The 26218-nt window shown below is 41.8% G+C and overlaps 1 protein-coding gene across 3 annotated transcripts in view; it reads left to right on the forward strand.

Annotated features, from left to right (window-relative positions):
- Nucleotides 1–26218, forward strand: part of LOC101743706 (inositol polyphosphate-4-phosphatase type I A) — a 49950-nt gene that overhangs the window by 14534 nt on the left and 9198 nt on the right. For all 3 annotated transcript variants that reach the window (XR_005244867.2, XR_009976700.1, XM_038011970.2), the window contains exons 3-18: nucleotides 4092–4283; nucleotides 5952–6103; nucleotides 6690–6851; nucleotides 7438–7790; nucleotides 8119–8309; nucleotides 9494–9650; nucleotides 9839–10029; nucleotides 11154–11269; nucleotides 11534–11959; nucleotides 12772–12931; nucleotides 13566–13753; nucleotides 16807–17018; nucleotides 18022–18118; nucleotides 19951–20158; nucleotides 21111–21233; nucleotides 24256–24391. Coding sequence is in view for 1 of the 3 variants with exons in the window: in XM_038011970.2 (XP_037867898.1) it covers nucleotides 4092–4283; nucleotides 5952–6103; nucleotides 6690–6851; nucleotides 7438–7790; nucleotides 8119–8309; nucleotides 9494–9650; nucleotides 9839–10029; nucleotides 11154–11269; nucleotides 11534–11959; nucleotides 12772–12931; nucleotides 13566–13753; nucleotides 16807–17018; nucleotides 18022–18118; nucleotides 19951–20158; nucleotides 21111–21233; nucleotides 24256–24391 (3064 nt within the window). In the remaining 2 variants the exon portion in view is untranslated. The remainder of the gene's footprint in view (nucleotides 1–4091; nucleotides 4284–5951; nucleotides 6104–6689; nucleotides 6852–7437; nucleotides 7791–8118; nucleotides 8310–9493; nucleotides 9651–9838; nucleotides 10030–11153; nucleotides 11270–11533; nucleotides 11960–12771; nucleotides 12932–13565; nucleotides 13754–16806; nucleotides 17019–18021; nucleotides 18119–19950; nucleotides 20159–21110; nucleotides 21234–24255; nucleotides 24392–26218) is intronic.

The following is a 26218-nucleotide window of genomic DNA, read 5'->3' on the forward strand; positions in this document are numbered from 1 at the left end:
GCCGATGGCACGGCTATGTACTATTCGTGTAGGAAGAAGTCGTTATTGCATCGGCAATTTCAGACCGCAGCAACCACCATGGGACTGTGGTTTTGGGAGTGGCGCATCGACATCAACTCCACGAAAAGCATAGCGGTGCTCTTCGAAAGGGGTCGCCCTCTGAACACCACTTCGAGCATCCCACTCCCGAATAGGCGCGTCAATACCTCCGCCATTCGCTCCATAATCATGTACAACCAACCCATACCGTGGGCCCCGAAGGTCAAATTAGGCGCCACTCTCGACAAATGACATTCCGCCCCCACATAAAGACGGTACGCGACCGAGACGCGTTTGTACTAGGACGTCTCTATCCGATGATTTGCAAGCGAAGTAAATTGTCCCTTAGAAATAAGGTGACACTCTACAAAACTTGCATACGCCGCCCACTCATGACTTAAGCAAGTTTAGTGTTCGCTCACGCGGCCCGCACAAACTTGAAACCCCTTCAAACCATTCAATCCTGTTTTTGCAGGATAGCCGTCGTAGCCCCGTAGTTCGTCAGGAACGTCGACCTTCACGACGATCTGGACCTAGAGTCCATTAGTAACTATCTACAGTCGGTATTAATGTGCCATATTGATAAAACGCCATCAGCATAGGTAAGAAAAAAAAGATATTCGGACATTTCGATAAAGCGGCACGACACGAGAACCCTCTCATCGTGGCCGCCGGTAACTACATCCTGGATCCTGCATACCGAATGATAGAGTCGACGTCGCCCAAAACAAGTCATTTCAGATCCTCCCGATTCACTAACGGTGCTTTTAGGTACCCCAAGCATCGGTCATCGTTCTCGTCGAACCCGTCGCTTGCGACGAAGGGCTCAGCGAGTAAATTAACCCACAGACACAGCCCACTGAGTTTCTCGCCGGATCTTCTCAGTGGGTCGCGCTCAGATCCAGTGGTAGATTCTGCGAAGCACGACGACTCTTGCTAGGGTTCGTCTTCAAAGTCAGGTTTGAGCCCCTTGAGCTCACTTGCTCGCCCTGTGACGCTGATATGGTTTCTCAAGACCATCAGCTTAGGTAGGAAAAAAAAACATCGGACCGTCGGTCCAATATCACACAGACATCTCATAGCGCTCGGGAAACACCGTGGAGGGTAGCTAATTCCAAAGCCAGATTGTACGTGGCAAAAATATCTCTGGAAATGCCCTGTGGATGACCGCCGTGGCGTCAGGTAGTATGGACGAACTCTACTCCGGTGGCGGGCAGTGCGATGGTATCTTCTCAAATAATTCCTCATTGCACTCCCTATGGAATATACGGTACAAATACAGAGGGAACCGAAGTGCCTCTGCAGACCCAGAGGCTCCAAACGATCCGTGAGAATGGGATTATTGACAATCCGAACGTCCCTCTTCTGTATGGAGAGATGGAAACTCATTTGTTGCCACCACGTGCTGTACGGTGATAGTATGACAGAAAACTTCCCTGATATGGTTGTCATGACCGTACCAAGTTTCATCACAGTTAGATGAATGGTTTAGGAACATGTAGTGGAAAAAAACACCAATTTACCTAAATATAAAATAAAATAATGCCGCGGCTTAGTTTCGCTTTTTTAATTGCTATTATGTTATTTCTGACGTGTCAAATACTCTCTCAATATTTTTTTGGTTACCGATTGCTGTATTATTTTAGAAATACAAACCTATACTATAGTATAAAACTGAGACTTAGAAATCAGGTTTCTACATGGGTGGCGGCATCTACGTTGTTAATGTCTATGAGCTACGGTAACCTCTTAATGTCAAGTGGGCAGTGAGATCGTCAATCCAAAAAGCCAATCTGCCAGTCGACCTAATTCGAATAAGTTTCGATCGTAGAGATCATTTAGCGAAACAATTGTATCTCACGATTGAATTATCGAATGATAGCCGTATTCGGGCTAAAGTAACGATGTCTTAGGAAGAGTATAGAGCCTGTGTCGAGCGTACTAATGAACCGTGTCGCACCTCTGTAATGCTTCATCAAAACAATAGTTGATAACGTCACGGATTATTATATCACAAAAGTGAGACTGGGAACACAAACGCAAGTTTTACGAATTCTGGCAAACCAATGGGTATTTATATGAGAAACAGTGGTAGGCAGCGGCTTGGCTCTGCCCCTGGTATTGCTGAAGTCCCTGGGCGACGGTAACCACTCACCATTAGGTGGGCCGTACGCTCGTCTGCCTACAAGGGCAATAAAAAAAAAACTGCCCTCGTGATGCTAGGTCTCCTCTAGATGCGCTCAGACGGCTGTCAGCAAACTCCACCACTCTTGGCTGAGCCAAGAAGTAGTTTGAAGTCGTCATGGCCTAAAGGATAAGACGTCCGGTGCATTCGTATGTAGCGATGTATCGGTGATCGAATCCCACTGGCAGGTACCAATTTTTCCAATGAAATAAGCATCTAACAAGTGTTCACGATTGACTTCCACGGTGAAGGAATAACATCGTGTAATAGAAATTAAACCCGCTAAATTATAATGAGCGTAATTACTGGTGGTAGGATGTCTTTAGAGTCCGCACCGGTAGGTACCGCCACCCTGCCTATATCTGCCACGAAACAGTAATGCGTTTCGGTTTGAAGGGCGGTGCAGCCGTTGTACTGTTAAAAGTGAGATCTTAAAACTCATATCTCAAGTTGGGTGGCGGGATAACGTTGATGTCTATGGACTCCAGTCACCACTTAACACCAGGTGGTCCGTGAGATCGTCCATCCTTCTAAGCAGTAAAAAAAGGCGTGTTCGGCCACCTTTGCTTAGTTAGAAAAGCCTCTGGCCTAACAACAATCCTTCTAGCCCAAAAGAATAGTCAGTTCAGTTTTTCCAACGAAACTTGTCAAGTGAACAGTAACTTAGATATTCTGATGTAATTCATTAAAAAAATTATTCTGTTTTTTTATTTATGATGCAGACGCATTTTGTGAGAGAAATTAAGATTTTTTGAAGTACACATATACACTCTCCACAAGTTACCATCTAAACAATGATCTACCTAAAAATATAATACGATAGTAACAATATTAAACACATTATTTGTTCATGGGCCCCCTCACGTAGCAACGCTCGATATATTTTTTTAGTTTATTATTACAAAAAGGTTTTAATTAAGTCGTAAACGTAACATGAAGATTTTGCTGCTACATGATATTGCTGAGTCGTCTGAAGGATCCTATTTATACGTTGATAACAACTTTGTTTCCCGTGGGACACTTTGTAGAGTGTTATAATACGCTGTGAAATCATATTTTAATTAAACTAATGGTCGCTTCTGACCGTTCTCGTTTAAATATTCTATTGATGTCTAGAATTTCTTCTAAACTCTTTCCTTTTGGACAACATTTTTAGAATAACATGTTTTTATTTTAATGGAACGATAAGAAAATACGATTATTTTTTTTACAATTGAAAATGGCTTGAAATATAGAGGAGAAAAATTTACTTTAATGTTTTGGATTTGCCCAATTATATCTAGATTATTAAACATTATTTGTAACGAACATTTCCTTTGATAGTGGACAATTCAATATTTTGTGAATAATAGGTAACTTCAAACAAATATTATTCTGTAGTATCACGAGGAAGTATCGTATTGCAATCATTTTGCCCGCAACAGTGTAAAATTGAAACTACAGGCGGCGTATATTTCAAAGTGACCGACAATATATTCTTTTTTTGCATCGTTACTCTCTGTTTTACCCGTGGCTTCGTCCGTTTCTCATTTTAATAAAATATAAAATTATGTTTGAGGCCAAAAAAAATACACTTTTTTGTGTGTATAAAGTTCTTAAATTAATACAGTATTTATATGTGTTTCATAATCGCAAATATTGATGACACGAAAAAAAATGCATAAATAAAGATTTTTACTAGCGCGGTCAACAAACTTTGTTAGCATGCAAGAAAACGTACAAAAACAGAGATAATGCAACGTCCAAAAAACAAAATGCTGATGCAAAAAAAGAAAACAAAAAAAAGTTTCTAACACGAACAAACAGAATGCGTGTGAACAACGGTCTTTGCTCTATCTATGTAACGTAGATGTCAGCACTTTTCCAGTGTGGGACAGCGGAGTCAGTTACAGAATGGCGACATTTCTTGAGACCGAGCGCACTCTTTGGCTGAAAGCGATACAGTTAGCTTCCTACGACAACATGCACTCCAGAGTTCAAGATTTGAAGGACCGACTCAACGCCATTCGGCCAGTCATCGACATCACCAACTACAGGCTGCAGAAGGGGATCTTTGTCGGTGAGCTTCTTTGAAATTAATTAATAACGCTAACATAATAATGTTGCGTCTTTATCTTGTCTTTATCTACGCATTGAGGTCATCCGTCGTTTTAATGTTTCGAACAAACAAAGGTGCAATTGTAATTAAATAAATTAAACCGCTAAATTTTTGGGTATGAAATTAAAAAAATTAAAATTTGAAATTTAAATTTTTTTGCTTCGATTCTGCCATTCGGATTTTATTGATTACGCTTTAGTTCCGTAGTTGGTATTGGTAATGTTTCGTTGAATAAATTAAGATTTACGATTTCAATAGTCGGAATAGGACGAGGCCTTGTAATAAAATTTAGTACCATCAGACATTAAAAAAACCGAAAGTAGTTTAAATATTGCTATTAAATATAAATCATTGCAACAATTGCAGATATCCGTGAAAACGTTTAATTATTTTAATATACGTATCGCATTTCATTAATGAAAAACGCATTTCGTATTTAATTGTAATATAATGTGGACGCTGCTGAGTTTTAGAAACCTGGTGGGAAATTTGACAGCGAAAATTAAACGCATATTACGTAGTTCGTGTCAAAAGGGTTTTATAAAAAATTAAATTATCAAAATTAACTATTAAGAAACTCTAATTTGATAAGCGTATTAATAATCAAAAAATTACAGATATGTGTTATGTTTGACACCATATTCACTGGTGGTAGGACCTCTTGTGAGTCTGCACGGGTAGGTACCACCGCCCTGCCTATTTCTGCCGTGAAGCAGTAATGCGTTTCGGTTTGAAGGGCGAGGCAGCCGTTGTAACTATACTGAGATCGTAAAACTTATATCTCAAGGTGGGTGGCGCATTTACGTTGTAGATGTCTATGGGCTCCAGTAACCACTCAATACCAGGTGGGCTGTGAGCTCGTCAACACATCTAAGCAAAAAAGAAAAAAATGTAACTATACTGAGATCTTAGAACTTATATCTCAAGGTGGGTGGCGCATTTACGTTGTAGATGTCCACTGACCACTTAACACCAGGTACTACAGACAAGATGATATGTCTATAATAGGTGCGAATAGGTGCAAATGTACATATTTACTTTAAAAAACTTTTCATTTTCTCTTCTTCAATCCGTGTCCACCCAATGGTGAGTGTAGGTCTCTTCGAATGCACCCCATTCTCTTTGGTCTCTTGTCTTTCTCATCTATTTTCTACCGACCACTTTGACCAGGTCATCGGTCCACCTCGTTGGCTGTCTGCCCACGTTACGACGTCCAGTACGAGGTGTCCACTTCAGTACTTTTGTGCCCCACCGATTGTCAGTGCGACGGCATATGTGGCCGGCCCACTTCCACTTTTTTCATTCATTTTACAGAGTCTACTAATATGCCTTGTATAATAATACATATGTAACTTTATAAATATGCCTTATTAAAGGCTACTCGAAAAACTTCTGGTCAGATATTGATAATAAAAGCGACTATATGAGAAACACGCGTTACAAATAAATAAAGAATCATCAAAATCGGTTGACCTAGAAAGAAGTTTCTACGACACACACACACAAACACTGGAATCGAGAAGTTCCTCCTTTTTTGAAGCCGCATTCTTCGTATGAAGGGGTTACCGTCGTCCACGCACGCGACATATTAACCAATTGACCGTAATGTTTTTGAAAATCTTTTCGTAGACATGAACGAGGTACCGATCTGTGAGTTGGCGCTGTCTTGCGACAACTTGCTCTGCGACGCTCACGGCAAGCCTCCCTCGCCCATGGTAGTCATCTATGCGAAGAATCCGAAGGGACCCTGCATTGAATACGGTTCTACTGAGGTGGTAGAGGTGAGGTTCACGTTTCCATTATGTAAATGGAAATTTGAGTGGTACTTCTAAATGATTCGTAATTACATTTTGTAAATTCGTACAGTAAAGGTAGTAATAGTATGTAGTAGTAACATGGCATGGTGTTGTCCTCTTTTATTTATGGCTTCCGTTTACAGTTTAATAGTCAGTCAGTTTTGAACTTTAATTCAATAAAGATTAGATATATATTCAAATGAAGATGTTACATCGGATCCTTCCGATTCACTAACGGTGCTTTTAGGTACCTCAAGCGCCGTTCACCGTTCCCATCGAACCTATCGCTTGCGACGAAGGGCTCGGCGAGTAAATTAACCCATAGATACAGCCCACTGACTTTCTCGCCGGATCTTCTTCATGGGTCGCGTTTCCGATCCGGTGGTAGATTCTGCGAAGCCACTGCTCTTGCTAGGATTAGTGTTAGCAACGTCGTCAGGTTAGAGCCCCCTGAGCTCACCTACTTCTTAGGGTTACGCTGAAATGGCCTCTCAAGGCTATCAGCAGAGGTAGGTTAAAAAAAAAGATGTAAATACATGTTCTTCTTATTAAGCGCATTACTCCATTACAGATGTGTAGTAACCCGAGTTTTTCGAAAACTATTCTGTTCCGGGCCAGCGACGGTCTGAACGGCGACACCATGATTCGGCTCGTGGTTTACGATGTCAAGGAACCGGTATCGGACACCACCGTGCCAATGGGCTTCACCAGTATGAAGCTGAGCATGATACAGGTATAATAGTCTTAAGACATTTAATCAAATGTATACAGTAATCCCCCCTATAACGCGGTACCCTTATAACGTGTTTTCATATTACGCGATTTCAAACCCCGTATAACACGGGGATATAAACTGGGGATTTACATATATGTATACATATTTCTGTCCTGTGACATTTATAATGATTTCTACAGTTCATAATTGGCTTTTTCCTATAACGCGGAGCCAACCGCGCTATAGGGGGGATTATTAGATAATCAGCCGCGCTCAGATAATAATAGGCAGTGGACACACAAAGACAGTTATGGTAGCAGACGAAAACCGTTTCATTCACAGAAATTAGTAATCACATTCTGCATCCAAATTGGAGATTTGCCAAATTAAGATATAGAAAAGGATTAAGTTTTAATTTTAATAAACGTTTTTCAGTTATACGCGATTTTTTTAATGAGTTAGTATCATGTACAGATGTCGTTAATTGTAGTTCTATAATAAATTGTTATTATTTTCAAATTATTCGGTTTCATTTCATTCGTTCCTTAGAAGACAGTCAAGTTGCAATATGGAGATATGTTACTATTGAAGTTTCCATAAACAGGAAGCCCAGAGGCTGCGCGTGTCCCTTTGCACCAAAGAGGAGAAGACGATCGGTTTCGTCACCTTGAACGGCTGGAGTCTGGAGCCGTCTTACACAGGCACCAGTCCAGTCCACAGCAACGACAGGAGCATCGAGATACCGCAAAAGGTACTCTGCCACCGCAGGTCTCAATCCCTGCCGCCACGTCTCGGCTTGAAACTCAAGTTTCCCTCGTATGGATCGTTGATCAAGCAGAATTTCCTGAACAGCCACCAAGTGACGTACAGGTTCCAATCGGGCCTCGGTGGCGACATAACTGTCCACGAAATCATGACGGAACCGAAGATTTGCTTCTCGATGCCGGTCCAACTGTTGTAAGTACATACGCGATTCTTCTTCTTTTTCTTCAATGTATCCCACTAGGTTTTTTTTCTCTTTCATTCTTTTCGGTCAGCCGTCATCACAACACTCACTCTTCTCTCTCTTATATCGTCATTCACACACTCTATCCATGACTTCTTCGGTCGACTTCTTTCTCCTCTATCTTGCACTACCATTTCCATACATCTCTTAGTCACATGCATCTTCTCTGTACGCATCAAATGTCCATATCACGATAAGCGTCCGCTCGTTATTAATTGATGCCTCGCGCTGCTTGAGTCGTTTAGGTTGTGGTAAATGAAATCAATTTATATCGTTTAGGAACATTTATATTGAACGCGAACGAGAGCTGCTAGAGGAATTGCTCTCGGTCGGTGAGATCTGTAGCCAGTGGCAGAACCGGCAGCTGGAGTTAGTCAGCAACCACGTCGGTCTGCTGAAGCACTACGGACACGCCAAGAAGTGTATGGAGAGCATTGACGACGTTTATTTCAAGGCTAGCTGTCGCAAGGGTAACTGATAATGGACGTTGTTTTAAAATGTCATCGAAGTAATACTAATGTTTGGCGTTTTTATCAAAATTAGCAGTTTTTCTCAATTTAACACGTTGAACGTCAGACTAGAAAACCATGTTTAGTCCAATAGGCCACATCGGACTTCCTAGTCTGCCATTTGACATCTATCGGAAAATAATGAGTAGTAATAGTGTTTCCCGAGCGCTATGACATGTCCTTCTTTAAACGAGGAGAGTATTAAACGGTAGGCTGTGGCTTGGCTCTGCCCCTGGCATTGCTGAAGTCCATGGGCGACGGTACCCACTCACCACCAGGTGGGCCATATGCTCGACTGCCTACAAGGGCAATAAAAAAAAACGATTTCCTTATGTCTCCTATTATTTTTCAGTCATTTCTTGTCAATATTTGCAAAAAATATATTACCTCAACGATTTTTGTACGATTCTTGATATAGTAGTGCGGCCCTAGGAGAAAGTATAGTATTGGACAGGTGGTGTCTGTCATGGCGTCCAATATGTTATGATTGTTTCTATTTTCGTACATAGTTGAACGAGCTCACGGCCCGCTGGTGTAGATTGGTTATCGGAGCCCATAGATATCACATAGCGCATGTCGCCGGTCACCTTCGACATACGGTCTAAGTCTCATTTGTAGATTATAATCGCTATTCCACCCTTGAAACCGGGAAGTGTGGCTACGCGGCAGACATTAGCAGGGTAACGGTACATAACGATGTCGGGACAAATTATACCCTAGAATTTAATTGAAAATTTAGGAGCATTGGAAATGGCATAAGGGTTTTTTTACAACGTGGGTATCGCCACTTTGTAGTCTGCTAACTTTGACCGATAATAGTTAATCTTTAGCGTCGAAAAACTTAAATCATAAAATACTTCGGTTTTTTTTTTTTTTTTTTTATTTATTCTTTATCATAAAAAAATGTAATAGATCAGAGGTATTGCTATTGAATTCAATTAAGAAATCGTAAGCTTTGTGGCGAAGTCAAAGTTTTTTGACATCGATGTTTTTTAATTACAATAGCACTGATAGAAATGGCTAGATAGCCTGGTCCTATCGAATGACTTGTGGTCGTGGCTTCAAGAAAACATGAATTGGGTATATCTTAAAATAAAGGCTAGTTGTGTAAAGATATTATGGATTTTTATACGATCTGTTTTCAGATGACGCTAGTTTAGAGTTCGCGCCGGTTAACTTGCACTTGCAACGTATGTGGGTGCACAATGACACGTTGAACAAAACCGGCTTCCATGACATTGTAACTGCCGGAGCTTTTGCCGCTCACACTCATAAGACAGAGCGATCTGGAGGATTGATCAGGTTATTGCAACGATACACCTTAGTTTTGGTTTTGCTATTAAAATCATATCGTGAAGATATCAAATTTGATATTCGGATCGTGATAGTTTGCGTAACTGACCTGATTTTAGTACTCTATTATTTTGTAATTTATGTCGCTAAAGCTGAAAGTTATTGTGGATGTTAGTTGATTAATTTCTATCACGCAGGCTGGTCCAACACGTCAAAGACATTAATAGCAGCAAAGCCGAGCTGCAATCTATTACCAATAAGATACAAGTCGAATATGACAACGTGGTGGCTCTGCGGCGTCTGAGAGACGAACTGTCCGGCGACATGGACAGGATCATTATGCTGCTTCAGGCAAAGCAGATCGAAGAAGTTCAAGCCATATTGGACGGTGAGCACGAGTGTGGTGACCGATTTTTTTACCTACCTATTCTCGAGCAGCATAAAAGGCTATTCCAGCTACGCGTGGACGAGATTAATTCACAGGCTCAATCTTAGAGCAATGCTTCGCAGAATCTAACAGTGGATCGAAATTGCGACACACTGAGAAGATCGGCGAGAAATTCGATTGGATGGAGACCGGTATGAAAGGTGGACGAATGAAAGATTCTGGTGATTTTAAGTTTGGAGTAATTCTCCAGTTGGAAGGATACGATAAACTTCAACAATGGATCTCGTATCTCGAATAACTGTAGTAAAAATCACTTATCACGAAACTAACAGACAACGTACAATAATAAAATAAAAGCCGATTTAAAGTATCTTCATGAATTTCAAAAGACAATATTTTTTGACTCAGACCAAAATTAAAGTCATGACTGGTGACAGTTTTTTATGAAAGTACTATATGCTATATTACTTATGACCCATAGTGAAGGAACAGTGTGTAGCAGAAATCATACCGGCATCAGCTCGTACCGGTCATGTCGTCCTGGCCATATCGTGACGCACACCTGATGCATACCTCTTTCAAAAATTCAAATGGAATAATGATACATTTGGAACTTCCACCTTATGCCTTACGGGCTGCGTTGACAATTTAAAACCTAGTGGACCGAAAGACCTTCCGTCCGTCTCACAGAATATTAGTTATATTACTATTTGAACTTTCTTCGACTTTATTTTTCTTTGGTAAAGTTTTTGCAAAGTTTTGAACCATTTATCGCAATGACGCCGTTCTGCGACTGCGCCGACTGCACTACTTTTATCAGCTTAATCTTTTATACGATATTATTTTTTGTTCTTTTTTTTTTTATTGCTGGCCCCCCTGGTGTTAAATGGTTACTGGAGCCCATAGACATCTACAACGTAGATGCGCCACCCACTTTGAGATATAAGTTCTAAGGTTTCAAGTATAATTACAACGGCTGCCCCACCCTACAAACCGAAACGCGTCACTGCTTCACGACAGAAATAGGCACGGTCGTGGTACCTACCCGCGCGGACTCACAAGAGGTCCTATACCAGTAAAGTAGCATTTAGTATCGAGTATTTAAATAAGAATTTTGATCACAGGCATTAAGAACAAGGCGAAGAGCATTCTCGCATTGTGGGACCCGACAGCCGTGGAGGAGACGCTGTCTTACATCGGGTGGCCGAAAGATTATGGTTACGACGAGTCCGATGGGCAGGTCAGATAGACACACAATTATTTCATCAAAATTAATTATTGTTTTTAACTCTTTAACATTAACTCTTAGTCGTAGACCTAATGGATTGTGGGCCGGAAGGCGATTCAGAGTTCAATCTCATGTTTTAATGTGGGCGAAGGTAGTCATGATATTTGACAAATAGATCGAAAGAGACATTTAAAAAAAAAAATTGCACGTGATCTAAGTAAATCGGCCCTAGAGATAGTAATAGATTAAATTTTCCCATAAATCGGCTCCTTACAGACAATGTCCACGATCCTACGTCTGACGGAACAGATGAACCTGTTCGAAGCCGTCAATTCGGACTGCGAAACCCTGGACGTTTCGTCTAGCTCCAGCTCGAAGGAGGCCTCGCCCACTGAAGACGACCCGTCGACATGTACCAGCGAACCGAGCATGAGTTGCGACAAAAAGAATCCAATATCCGAAGAAATCGAAGAAGAACTGCAGTTCCACAACGATTACTTCAAGACCGAGAGAGAAGAACGGATCAGTCTAAATAATTCGTTCCGTTCAGTTCGTTCAGCGAAAACGACCGAACCGAGTCATTCGCTCGATTCGACTAAGACGAGGCACGGTAGCCTCAGATATGACTTTAAGAGTTCCGCCTCGCTGGAGCAGGTCTCTTATCGATGCCTCGTTAATAACAACAAAGTCGATAAGAGGAAGGTACGTTACCGCAGTTCCGTAACTTACTCCCTGAGTTTAGAATTGTCCTGTTTCATTAAAATTTGTGATTGTTAATGCTCTTTGTTTTGTTTTCCTTCGTTTTTCAATAAAGTTTGCTTTTCCGAACATTCAAGTTATTCCCACATGTTTGTTTGTGACCATGCATCTTGTTTTATGTAGCGTTGTGAAATGCAGCATGCTCTCGCGAATCTAGTGTGCTTACATGAATACAAAATTAATTTGAAGTAGAACTGTGTTGTTTCAATTCTCTATTGAATTCATTTGTAAACTACGAAAATGTTTAATAATTAAACATAAATCCTCTAAAAATATGAAAAAAATGCTAAATAAAAGAGATATTTCTTTTTTATTTTTCTGTTTGTTTTCTTTTTAAGCCAAAGTGCTGAGCACTTCAAAAGTTTTGTTTGTTTATGGTTCGTACAATAAACGAACTAGCTATGCGAATAGAAATTGTAAGGTATTAGGGGTCGGCAAAATACTAATATATTGATAGGCAAAAATTGCTCGACCTACTTACAAATTGATAGCACAGTCAAAATACTTTGTAGCATGAACTAGTTTTGCAAACAATTTTTTTGATGACACGTTGTAAAATCTCGCATGTGCTCTACAATGAAATCTATTAGAAAATTGTCTTTGAAATTGTATTATACATAAATCATCGTCAACACGAAACTTAGTGTGCAATAGTGTAATTTGTGTAGGTGTTTTCGTATTATTTTTAATATTTAGTTCAACTGGTAGGGCTAACGTTTTACGAACAAACACATGAAAGATCGATTTCTTCGTAGACGCCTCAAGGTATATCGGACGCACTGGACGACGTCAGTCCTCTGGATCAGACGACCAGAGACAACAACTTTGCGTACTTGAAGGCCGTCGGAACAGCAATCGAGGAAGCGTTGGCTTCGCTGATTCGGTTCGTTGTCGAAATAATCCGAACTGAGAATGGTGAGTTGTTATACCGGTTTCTACTCTACTATAATAAGATTATTAACTTTATTAACGGAATAACGATAATAACTTATTGTCGAAAGAATAGCTCTTAATGAAAAGCGTTTTCTTCGCGAGTCTTAAATATACATAATAAAATTCACTTGTACCGTAATTACTTTAAAGTATTATAAACGCATGAAATAATATAATGATAATAAAAAATGCGAGTTTAAACCGTAAAAGTAGCTTTTGTAAATCGCGATGAATTTACGACGAATACTGGTAGGATTTTTGCAACACGGGTAATGTGCATCATGGGATTCCCGATTGATGCTCTTCGCTCGGGAAAATTGGGTGGAATAATGAAATTTCCGACGGGTGTTAATTTCTTGGAAAAATGGAAAGGAACAGTGGTATTCTAATAGATGCTCTTCTCTCGTTCGCAAAGAGTCATTCCGGTTGTTATTTAAATAACATTTATAATATGTCCTCTAAAAAGCAACCGTTGTTGCGAAGCCCTAAACTTACGGATAGAGCGGTAACCCTCGGCTATGTCATCAAAATTGTCTAGCAAATTTAGATCTTGTGTTTTTTTATGTAAGGTTTTTTTTTTTGGGAGACGGTTTCATGGTCTGTTAAAACATTCCAGGAGACCACACCGAAGAGCAGATGGATGTTATCAGAGCTCAGGCTGAATTGCTGAAGAAGAACGTGGACGGCGCTGCGCGTTGGCTGCGCGTGTCTCACGCCGCCCTGCGTCTCCGCTGCGAAGCTCCGCTGTGGGCGCGCGAGAATGCCGTCCTCCAAACCAGGAGGGACACTTGTTTCTCTCAAGCCGTAAGCGTTGCTCCGATCTTGTAATTAATTTGAAAGTTAATGGATTTAACATAAACGAAACGAGCGATCGTGCTAAGTAAACTCTTAGATATCATAATACTCATGCATGTTGAGTTCCTCATCGCTAGATCTTCTCAGCGGGTCGCGATTACGATCCGGTATTAGATTCTTTTTTTTTTTTAAATGGCTTGTCGAGCTCATAACCCACCTGGTGTTAAGTGGTTACTGGAGCCCATAGACATCTACAACGTAAATGCGCCACCCACTTTGAGATATAAGTTCTAAGGTTTCAAGTATAATTACCACGACTGCCCCACCCTACAAAATAACGCGTTACTGCTTCACGGCAGAAATAGGCATGGTGGTGGTGGTACCTACCCACGCGGACTCACGAGAGGTCCTACCACCAGTAATAACGCAAATTATTTTGCAGGTTTGATTTTTGTTACACGATGTTATTTCTTCACCGTGGAAGTCAATCGTGAACATTTGTTGAGTACGTATTTCATTCAAAAAATTGGTACCCGCCTGAGATTCGAACACCGGTGCATCGCTCAACACGAATGCACCGGACGTCTTATCCTTTAGGCCACGACGACTTCAAATTCATTCGCGAAGCAATTGCTCTCGAGTTGTTAGGTCCCCTTCGCAAGCGCTCGGGCAGCTTTTAGCAAATCCCACCCCTCCTGTTGAAACTGGAAAGGCCTTTGGGCCACCAATAATACCTCAGTCAAAACAAAAAAGATATCATAATGTGAAGCCCACCATCCGCTTTAAGACATGAAATCTAAATTTATAACGGCTGATGTACCCTTCAAATCCGAATGCGTAGTACTACCTTTTTTTTTTTTTTTTCTCGAGTAGTGGGCCGAACCTCCTACGAGGTCCCCGCGCAAAAGGGGCGCGCGGGGTATGTGAGACTCAACGATCTGCATGGTGTTGTGAGCAGACCGCGGGCCCAAGGATTTTAGGACCCACCCACTAAACGACTCCCCTGCACTCTTCACCCGACGTCCGATCTCCTCCGAGGTCAGAACCCGGATGAAGTAGGGGGGCTACCGCGGTCAACACTACAACCAGACGGCGCGGCTCACCCCAAGGACGCCCAGCCGACGGAGCCTTCGAGGCGAATCGAAGGCTCTGAAACGTCGGCCGTCTCGGTACGGCAGCCCGTCGGGCCGCCCAGACGGTGCCGCTGGTGTCCCGGAATATCCCGCTGGACCAGAACCAGCCTGCCGGGTCGGGACGCGATACACCGTCGACCGGTCGCTCTATCCACTCCACGGCAGCGCGCTAGAGTGCTGGTAGCGCGCCGCGCGGCCTCACCCCCTCAGGTCGCCCCTTGATCTTCACCGGGGGGAGGCCGCTACCTACAGGGGCCGGGACGTACGGGCGTATTCCCGCCTCCGGCCCCCGGCTCGACGGCGACGGATCGGTGCGGAAAGGGAAGAGCTCTCCCTCTCTCGCTCCGCCGCCTCCTTCTGCGAGATGGTGGACTCGCAGAAGTCGAGCATCGCCTTCCAGGACGCGTCGCTGCCGAGCATCGTAGCCACGACGCGCGGCAGCGAGAGGTCCTCTCCTATGACCGCGACGAGGGCGACGCGTTGCTCGTCGAATCTAGAGCAACGAGCCAATGTATGTTCCGCTGTGTCATCCTCGTCGCGGTCCGCGCAGTGGTGGCACTGCGCCGTCGGTTCCCTTCCGGCTATCTTGAAGAGGTACCGGCCAAAACACCCATGGCCGGTCAACATCTGCGTCAGCCGGAAGGTGAGGCATCCGCGGTCGCGGCCCACCCAGTCCGCGAGGACCGGACGGACCGCCTCGACGGTACGGAGGCCGACCGACGGGTCCGCCAAGCGGCGAGACCACGCCTCCAGCACGGACCGCCGAGAGTGGAGCCTCCGCGCTCGAACTACACCTTCGCTGGGGCGCCCTTCCCCCCTAGAGCGGAGGTCGCTACGCCACCTGTAATCGGCAGCGAGCGCCTCCGCCTCCAGGTCCCAGGGTGGCGCCCCGGCGAGCAAGCACGCCGCCTCGAAGGAGACGGTGCGGTATCCTCGGATCGCCCTGACCGCGATCGCGCGCTGCGGACGTCGCAGCGCCGCGACGTTCTTGCGGGTCAGGGCGTGGCACCATACGGGAGCCCCGTATAGTGCCATCGACCGCACCACCCCCATGTAGAGGCGGCGCGCCACCTGATCGGGACCCCCGACGTTTGGAAGCAGCCGGCTCAGAGAGCCGGCCGTCGCCATCAGTCGAGGGCCCAACTTCTCAAAGTGAGCGCGGAAGTTCCACCGACTATCCAGTTCGAGGCCGAGGTACCGAAGACCGGTCACCCCGACCCCGACGCGGACGCCTCCGATCACGAGGTGGGCACCCAGAGGCGGCGCTCGTCCCGGCCCGTGAAATAACAGGGCCTGGGTTTTGTCGAGCGCCACTTCGAGTCCCAACCGTCGGATCCTTGTGACGACGTGTGCCACGCCTGCGCACGCCAGACGGGCAGACTCCCGGCAGTCCCTCCCTGGAGCCACGACCAACGTGTCGTCGGCGTAACATATTACGCTCAGCCCGGGGAGGGGACCCCGAATGACGCCCCGCAGGACCCAGTCGTAGCCGATGTTCCACCGCAGGGGGCCCAGGACAGACCCCTGCGGAACACCGCGCTCGACGGGGAAGCGGTACATCGCCCCACCGTGTCCGATGCACTGGATCGACCTGCCCTCGAGATAGGAGCCGATCAGTCGGCGGAGGTATGCGAGTATAGGTACTACCTACCCGTACGGGGTAACGTTAATACGTCCTATAACCAGTTTTGTGTTTAGTTTGAAGGTGCCTGTCTCCAGTGTGCTATTGGAACAGTTTCCCTACGTTTGCCGCTAGGGGCGCTGTTCCAACTCCATACAAATTTGAGTTAGCTTTTACGCGATCGGAAACGTTAAAAAACTCGCACCAAGCACACAGGACTTGAATTTCGAAATACACGGTGTCCTTCTGTAAAATGAAAATCCTGTAAAATTCAAAGTTTCGTAACCAGTTAATGTTTTATATTTCAGTTGACGACTGTCACGTCAGGGTTGCTCTGCTGGTTATGCTCTGTACCCAGCGATGTGGTAGTCAAGCTGTTGTCTTCCGGGCTGGGCCCCCTCTGTGGATTCGAAGGTCTCCTCAGTTTGTATTCGAATGAGAAGGCAATGTGGGGCGACATGGTCGTGGCCGTTGAAGATCTTCAGACGGTCGTCTTTCAACTGTGTAAAGTCGGGCACGGGTAAGTTGGTATAGCCTAGTCTTTAATACAATACGCGAACGAACTATACTATAGTAACGAGTGTCGACCAGCTTTTGAAATTAGATCATACTAACTGAGATGCCTAAAGACCTAAATTAATTTTATGCGTTACATTTCCACTTAAAAATTTTATTAACCATTTTTGAGGGTGTGATTGAAAAAATGGTCTGATTTTAATAGTCACTAAAATAACAAAATCTGTTAACAATCAGGCTAGAAAAACTTAGTTAAATCAGAGCACAATTAAAATAGACACGTGTCTTTGCCTATTTTGTCTGCCGTTTTTGAGTGATTCGGTAACAAATATAAAGTTTTACAGTTATAACGTCGTTATAGAACGCCTGTTGTGCGCTTTCGTTTGTTTGTTTGTGGCCATTGGCAACTGAACTTTGACCCCGGCGTCAGTGGTGGGTTAAAGAGATTGTGGGGCACAGTGAATTTGGATAGTTGGCATCATAGAGCATAAGATATTTGAGAGATGTCTGAATCTCGCTCACGACATTTATAAGATAAGCTTCGATATATACAAGTTCCGAACAACATTTGGATCATCGGTCTACGGACGAGTAAACTAACCCATAGACACAGGCCACTGAGTTTCTCGCCGGATCTTCTCAGTGGGCCGCGTTTCCGATCCGGTGGTAGATTCTGCGAAGCACTGCTCTTGCTAAGGCTAGTGTTAGCAACACTCCCGGCTTGGGACCCAAGAACTCACCTACTCGCCCGGTTACGCTGACATAGCCTCAGTTTCTATCAGTTTAGGTAGGAAAAAATGGTCTACCGAGCAATTTCATCTGCTCGATGGAGGATCTTTCTTTTGTCTAACCTAATCCCCAAACCTGTAATGTTAAGCGAAATCAGTTAGCAGCCGTTCCCGTGCACACCCGAATTTCACCAAGTACTTATCTTACTTATCCTGTTATCCATATGGATTCTAATTGGAACGTGGATGATCTAATTATATTGTTCTTTAATTTCTTAGTAATCCATCGGTACCTCAAGTGACTGGCGCCAGAGGTGCATTGGTGGTTAAATTACCAGTGTCGGAATCATTGTACTCGAAGTTTGACGTGAAGGAGGTAATAGTGAATTTTTTTTCGAGTCTGTACCGACTATTGGAGCTTACTTTTAATACGCTTTTATTAGCTTCAGACGTATGTATGTTTGTAACGGAATCTTTGAACATGATTATGACCCCCTTCAAAACGTCGGATTGATTCAAAATTTAGTATACTTATTAAGGACCGATGACAATTCAATATTAAAAAAAAATGAAAAATAAAAAAAAATAAAAAGTTGAAATTCAACTAAAAAATGAAAATTAAATTTGACATAAAAATAGTGTAAGAAAAAATGACTTTATTGCAAAAAAAGCGTGGGGTGCATGGTATCAGTAGTTACAAAAAATTTATGAACAGATATGAGTAGAAAGGTTATTTTGATAATATCCCGAAAAGCACCTCACGCTTGTTTACAATAAAATTATTTTTTCTTATATTATTTTTAATTAAAATTTATTAAAATTTATTTTCTATTTTTTAGTTTGATTTTCTATAAAAGCGTACTTTGTTAGTTTTTTAAACTATTATTTACTTTTATTATTAATACTTAAAAGATTAGAAGGTTTCATAATTATTGGTAGTGTTCGTCGAAATAGGAGTAACATGTAATTCATGATAGATAATTTATAATCCGCACTACTGGTAATAGTTGTGTTATTTCGACATATTTGTACTGTTGAGCCGAGCAAACGATTTGGGAATTATTCTTGTGACGAACAGATTGATAAGTATATATTTAAATATAAATGCATATGTATATTAGTCTTTGTACCTAATTATCTACCCTATTTATATTGGTTATTTCTACTGTGAATTAGTCACGAGCTTCAATTCAAAGGCAGCGATAGCTGTCGCATAAATGAAACATCGACCTCAATCGACATCTGGTGCTCCGATATCCGACTTTCACCGGACGGGCCGTGACCTTATTCATCCTTCTGGTTCAACCGAGAAAGTTTAACGTCTAGTGTGCCTAGTGCGAGTTTGTTATAGTGTGCTCGGAAGCACTAGTCACCGCCTGAGGTATGTGAGCGGCAGGGCGGGGGAGGTAAACAAACGTCAAGCTAACTCAGATTTCGACATGGGGGGGTATTACGAAGGAAAATTAATCAGTTTTTGTTGGTAAAAAAATCAAAATAGATAAATAATATAATTTTTTTTAAATGTACTATAACGGTGATAGAGTTTTTTTTATTATTTTCTTATTAAGAAATGTTAATTTGCTTATAAAATTGTTTTGTATCGTAAATAATAAAATATAATAAACACTTTTGAATATGCATTTTTTGTTTAACCAGGAAATAGAAAAATACAATATTACAATTAGGTACCCATTACATTAATTCTAAAATGTTATTCTGAGATTTATCTGCACTTAAATATAATATCGTGTGCGTCTTGTCAATCGCGCCCTCCTCCGTCTCACCCCGCCACATACCTCAAGAGGTGACTAGCACTATAACTTCTCGATCGCGTAAAAGTTAACTCAAATTTGTATGATGGAGTTGGAACAGTTTCCCTTCGTTTGCCGCTAACTTTTACGCGATCGAGAAGTTAAAAAACTCCCACTAAGGACACAGTATAGTACTGTTAGGGGAATTTACTCTGAGGTCGTTTTAAAAAAGGAAACTTTTGATACGAACTATTTATTTGATTTGCACAATATGGATAATAAGTCTCAGAGCAATCCCGGCAGCCGCACCCGTACTCTAAGACAGTTCAATCTCTACTGACTGTTCTCCGGTCTCCTATGAAGTCTACCTCGGACCGTCTAGTGAGCGGTTGAGGGTATCAGGGTTCAGTATAAGATATATAAGTACGAAGACAGACTAAAACGTATTTGCTTTCAGCATCTTTCGTTCACAATAACGGCGGTGTTCTTCAACATCGGCATTAACGAGAAGGCGTCGCTGGCCGAAGCCCTCGGCGAAACGATTCCGCAGTACCACTCGAACAGCGATAACTTGGACCGCCTCAACAAGTACTACCACAAGTTCTGCAAGGTCTTCCCGCAGGATCTGGTCGCCATCACCAGAGGAGTGATGACATTCAGGAAACGTGAGTTTTGCGTATTTTGATATGTGGTGCTGGAGAAGAATGCTCCGGATACCTTGGACAGCGAAGAGAAGCAATCAGTCTATCTCAACTGCAGATCAAGTCTAGACTGTCCACACTCTGCCTTCGCCGCGCACCCGAGTACTTCGGTCATATTGCTCGGAAAAAACCGGATAGCTTAGAAAGACTATTCGTGATAGGGAAGATCGAGGGAAAGAGACCGCGCGGGCGCAGTCCGACAAGGTGGTTCGACCAAATCCGCACCACACTAGAGATCCCATTCTACGACGCCCTTCATGCGGCCAATGATCGGAGGCGCTAGCGGGACACTACAAGGAGTAAAATCATGTCGAATTATAATGGTCACGACCCCCCGCAGTGAGGAAACGACGCGAGGAGGAGGAGGATATACGGAAAGTGGGCATACTGGTGGTAGGACCTCTTGTAAGTCCGCGCGGGTAGGTATCACCACCGTTCTGCCTATTTCTGTCGTGAAGCAGTAATGCGTTTCGGTTTTAAGGGCGGGGCAGCCGTCGTAACTATACTGAGACCTTAGAACTGATGTTTCAAGGTGGGTGGCGCATTTACGTCGTAGATGTCTATGGGCTCCAGTAACCACTTAACACCAGGTGGGTTGTGAGCTCGTCCACCCATACAAGCAATTTTTTTTTTTTTAAGAACTGTATGAAATGAAATCTATAGATAAATATTAAAGTTATAGACACGTAACAGTTTTTTTTATACGGTAGATAGGGCTGTGAACTATACGAAAAGGTCAAAAAGTAAAAATCACAAAAAGTCCACATAGCAGATTTTGGTTTGACAACGACGATATTTTGATAATAAATATTTATATACGGAATCTTGGTTCGTTACAATGTACTTTTTGAAGTTTTAAATAAATTACCAGAGACTTCCTTGCTGATAATGTTTTACGTGTGATTTGATATTACAGCGTCTTCAAGGTCGAAGCCGTTGGAGGAGGTAATGGAGAACCTTAGGATCTCGGTGCACAAAAAAGTGCCAAGGAACTACGAGGTGATACAGCTGGCTTCGATGGCCGTAAGGCAGATGAACGGTAATGCCCCGATAGCATCATTTCGTAAACAAGCGAAAATCAACCTTAGCCCGCTAAATGTAAAGCATACTTTAATCGGAATGTAGGTGACATAAAAGAACAATGATTGGTCATCCGTGACCTTGAAAAACAATTTTAATTAGTCCTAACGTATTATATATAGTCGTCGCGCCTTAATAGATAAGACGGCTGGTGCCTTGGTTATCGAGTGATGCGGTTAGTGCCGGTCGGTGTTCGAATCCCGCAGGCGAGTAACAATTTTCCTATTGAAATACGTACTTGACAGACGCTCTCGAACGACTTCCACGGTGAAGGAACGTGAAGAAGGAAGGAAACTTCGTGTAATAAATAATTGTAAATAGGTATTAGGAGTGGGTGATATAAATCGTATATAGATTCAATATCTATATATCGCAGCAATATCGTTGAATCCGATATCGCCCCGCACGAAATCTATATATCGATATCAGCCGATACACGATATTGCTCGATGTGATGCGCATCGCCATATCGGACCGATTCGTGAATCGAAATCTATATTTCGATATCGGCCGATACACGATATTGCTCGATGTGATGCGCATCGGCATATCGTACCGATTCGTTAATATCAGCAATATTCGTTTGGTTCGTATCGAATCGGCCAGAGTGAGTGAGCGCACGATAGGGATATCATGTGATGAATGAAACAGAAACAGGCATTATCCATACAATTGTAAACCTTATATTTAAGTCCATATGTCTGTAGATTATTCTTAGCGTATCAGCAGGATACAATTAAGGAAAGAAGTTTCAACTTTCGACCCTAACTTGAATGCAGTATAGCCTATTTGCATCGTTGAATTTAATTTCACGCGCTTTGACCTTGAACTAGAATTTTTGGACAAGTGTTTATAAATACTTAAAAGTTTTTTGTGTTTGATTTTTAAAGTACACATTTTTCTATTTTTAGTTGAATCCAAATAATTGAGTTTAATTCTTGTGTTTGTATTAAACTTTTGAAATCTACACTCTTTTGGTATATTTTGTAATTTTAAATTAAGACACAAAATACTAAAAACTGAAAATAATGTAGCCAGTCCTAAGCCTGGTAAAAGCATGAAGGAAAGTTTTTTTGATATTTTTATTTTCATGTTCTTTTTATTACTTTAAGATCATATTATAAATTGATATCAGAAAACCAACCGTATAACGTTGACTTAAATCTATATCTACTACGATATTATATCAGCGTATCGTTTCAAATCTTAAATATCATGAATCGAGAAAATCTACTAGCATCCATCAATATATAGATTCAGAAAATATATAGATTCAATATCCGATATTGATCCTCGATATATAGATACGATTCGATACGCGGCAAAACCGATATTACCCACTCCTAATAGGTATGCTTTAACAAAAATCGACTTCAAATAGAAAAAAAAAAGATATTCCAAAACAAATATATAATATACACTAAAAACAATAATCATCGAAATCGGTTGGCGTGATATTGAGTTATTCATCTATTTGTCGCGCACGTACTTAATGCAAATTTAAGAGTTATATGGTTTTCTCATGGATACCACTATCAAAACTGAACTTAAATGGAGCCATACGGGAAGCGTCAGCTTCCTAATAAAAAAATAATCATCAAAATCGATTTACCCAGTCAAAAGTTATGACGTAACAAACATAAAAAAAATTCATACAGTCGAATTGAGTGATTAAAAAGGCGAAATATTTATAATTTTACGTAAACACCTGTAGTATCATAAGATCGCATAGGTCGCCTCTGATTCTGTTATTACTGTGACGTCACTCTTATGATAATAAATAATAATAATAAATAATAAATAAATATTTACTAACAATCACGCCATGTTAACTGGTCCCGTGATAAGTTCGTAAAGAACTTGTGTTACAGGTACCAGATAACGGAAATAAATGTAAGATTTTTATTATACACATACATATATTTAATATACATCCATAACCCTGGAAAAGACATTTATATTTATCATACAAATATCCTCCCTTGGCGGGATTCGAACCCGCGACCCCCTTGTGTAGTGACCATGTCACTTACCACTACACCAGACGGCCGTTAAATGATGAAGCGATCATACGATCCAGCTTGAGCAGAGCCGTTAAACAATCCCACTGTGACTTTTTTCTTCGCGTCTCAAGATGCGCGATGGCGTTCACAATCTGATGTACAAATACCTCAGCTCAAAACATAATAAAAAAAAGTGTGTGTGTCCGCTCCGACGCACGACTGGAGTTTACTGGATATAAAAAATTAAACGAAACAATACGAGAAATAGTTCTATATTACGACAACACGATACACTACAGATTATTAACAAATTAACGAGACACAAAACAAACGACTAACAAATATATGAAAATACAATAATGAGAGAAACGCGCGATCAGTACGAGGCTTTGTGGCGGACTGCCGGCGCAGCAGCCCGGCGTCACCTGCGATAACGCGGCCGCGCGTTGGCTCCTGATTGGCGCGCGCACGCATCACGCAATCAGGAGCCAATCAGGCGCATAACGCATTTCGTGTGACATGCTAGTACGATTTTGGTCCCCATAATTTTCATACCCCGGGCCTATATATGTAAATCGATTCTAAAGGAGTAAACTCCAAAAAAAATATTAGATTAGTAGCCGAATATAATTAAAGACATGAATGGATGTGGGGGATATGATACAATTTGTTAATTTTAAGAAAACTGGCAACAAACTTTTGTTACTTGTTCTTTTTCTTCGTACATAACTCTTTCATCACATGTAATTTCTAAAAATAGCATTTAAACCCGGTGATTTAAGGTCTAATATAGTTTACAGGCACATAACACCTTTATTCAATGTAAAAACTCAAAATTCTTAAATATGGTTACTTAACCTCTTCATCCAGTCATGTCTTCAATTATTCTGTTCTAAGTTAGCACAGAGATCTTTTTTTTGTTATTAACGTTAAATTGTAATTTCACGTGCTTGACGAAAATGTGTTTTGTTTCGATAGGCGTAAGGTTCACGTCCTGTAAAAGCGCCAAGGATAGGACCGGAATGTCTGTGACCCTAGAACAGTGTTCGATATTGGCCTCGGAGTATCATCTCGCCGAGAACGAAGTGAAGAAGGCCCTTGATATTATGAGAAGGTAATGAATAAATGGCATAGTTGCAAAAAAAAAATTTTTTATAGCCCTTGTATGCAGACCAGCATACGGCCCACCTCATGGTGAGCGGTTACCGTCGCCCATGGACTTCAGCAATGCCAGGGGCAGAGCCAACCGCTGTCTACCGCTTAATACTCTCCACAAGCCTTGTTTGAAGAAGGACATGTCATAGCGCGTATATACCTAAATTGCCATAAATACTGAGACAAAGGAAAAAAAATATCTATTGCAAATAACATTTATTACTTTTACAGTGTGTTAGTTTAATACATAAATATAAAACAATTTAAAGTATAAAAATCTTATTCGAAGTGGTCTCCATTGGCTGCAATAAAGTCCTTTAAACGTTGAGGCCAGTTATCAATAGAAGCACGCACTCTTTCCATGGGAAAATATTTCACTGCCAATCGTACGGATTGTTTTACGGACTCCAAATTATCATGGCGTTTAGAGCAAGCCGTACTCTCTAAAACTGACCATAAATCAGAATCCAGTTTCGATTTTACCACCCTATTCTCTTTTAAATTATCAGTTAAGAAATGACCAGTACGTCTCTTATAGGCTGCAAGTCCTAATAAGTCATCTTTTAAAATACGCGACATGGTTCTAGGTGCTATCTTCATCTCCCGAGATAAAATCTTTTGCTTTCGGACAGGATTTCTTCGAATTCTTTCCCTTACTGCTTTGACCACCTTTTTCGTACGAACACTACGTGGACGGCCAGTTCTTTTTTTGTCACAAACAGAGGAGGTCTCATTGCACCTATTAATGGCCCGGTACACAAACATTTTACTAATACCAAGCGTATGGAGAGTTTTAAAAATTGCATTTGGCTCCATACCTACTTTGTGTAATGCAATCACAGCGATTCCGTTCTCTTTATCACCCACTCCATTTTAATATCGCAAAATATTGTACAATGTATTGGTGCCAAAATGAGAAAACTCAATGAGCAATCATATAAAAATGACAGATTCCAAATTCAAATGTAATATTTTGTTTATTTTTAATTGTAACAGTATTTATGGCCAGACTAAGTATAACTCGGTCTTTATAAAGAAATTCTGACTTATTATCACAGTGTAAACGTGTTTTCTAGTATTAACTACATCAAGGATGCATTAGAGATGCCTTGTTGAAATGATTGACTGGATGTTTTTTTTTTTATTGCTTAGATGGGTGGACGAGCTTACAGCCCACCTGGTGTTAAGTGGTTACTGGAGCCCATAGGCATCTACAACGTAAATGCGCCACCCACCTTGAGATATAAGTTCTAAGATCTCAAGTCTCTCTTTGAAGTCGTCGTGGCCTAACGGATAAGACGTCCGATGCATTCGTGCTGAGCGATGCACCGGTGTTCGAATCTCAGACGGGTACCAATTTTTCTAATGAAATACGTACTCAACAAATGTTCACGATTGACTTCCACGGTGAAGGAATAACATCGTGTAATAAAAATCAAAACCGCAAAATTATAATTTGCGTAATTACTGGTGGTAGGACCTCTTGTGAGTCCGCGCGGGTGGGTACCACCGCCCTGCCTATTTCTGCCGTGAAGCAGTAATGCGTTTCGGTTTGAAGGGTGGGGTAGCCGTTGTAACTAAAACATGAGACCTTAGAACTTATATCTCAAGGTGGGTGGCGCATTTACGTTGTAGATGTCTATGGGCTCCAGTAACCACTTAACACCAGGTGGGCTGTGAGTTCGTCCACTCATCTAAGCAATAAAAAAAAAACATATTTCTAATGGAATTCTGAATCAGACCTGATTCTTGAGGTATTTGGAACCGCTTAACTCCAATTGGGCCG

Source organism: Bombyx mori, chromosome 1, assembly GCF_030269925.1.
Source record: "Bombyx mori chromosome 1, ASM3026992v2".
In the NCBI taxonomy this organism is placed as follows: Eukaryota; Metazoa; Arthropoda; class Insecta; order Lepidoptera; family Bombycidae; genus Bombyx; species Bombyx mori.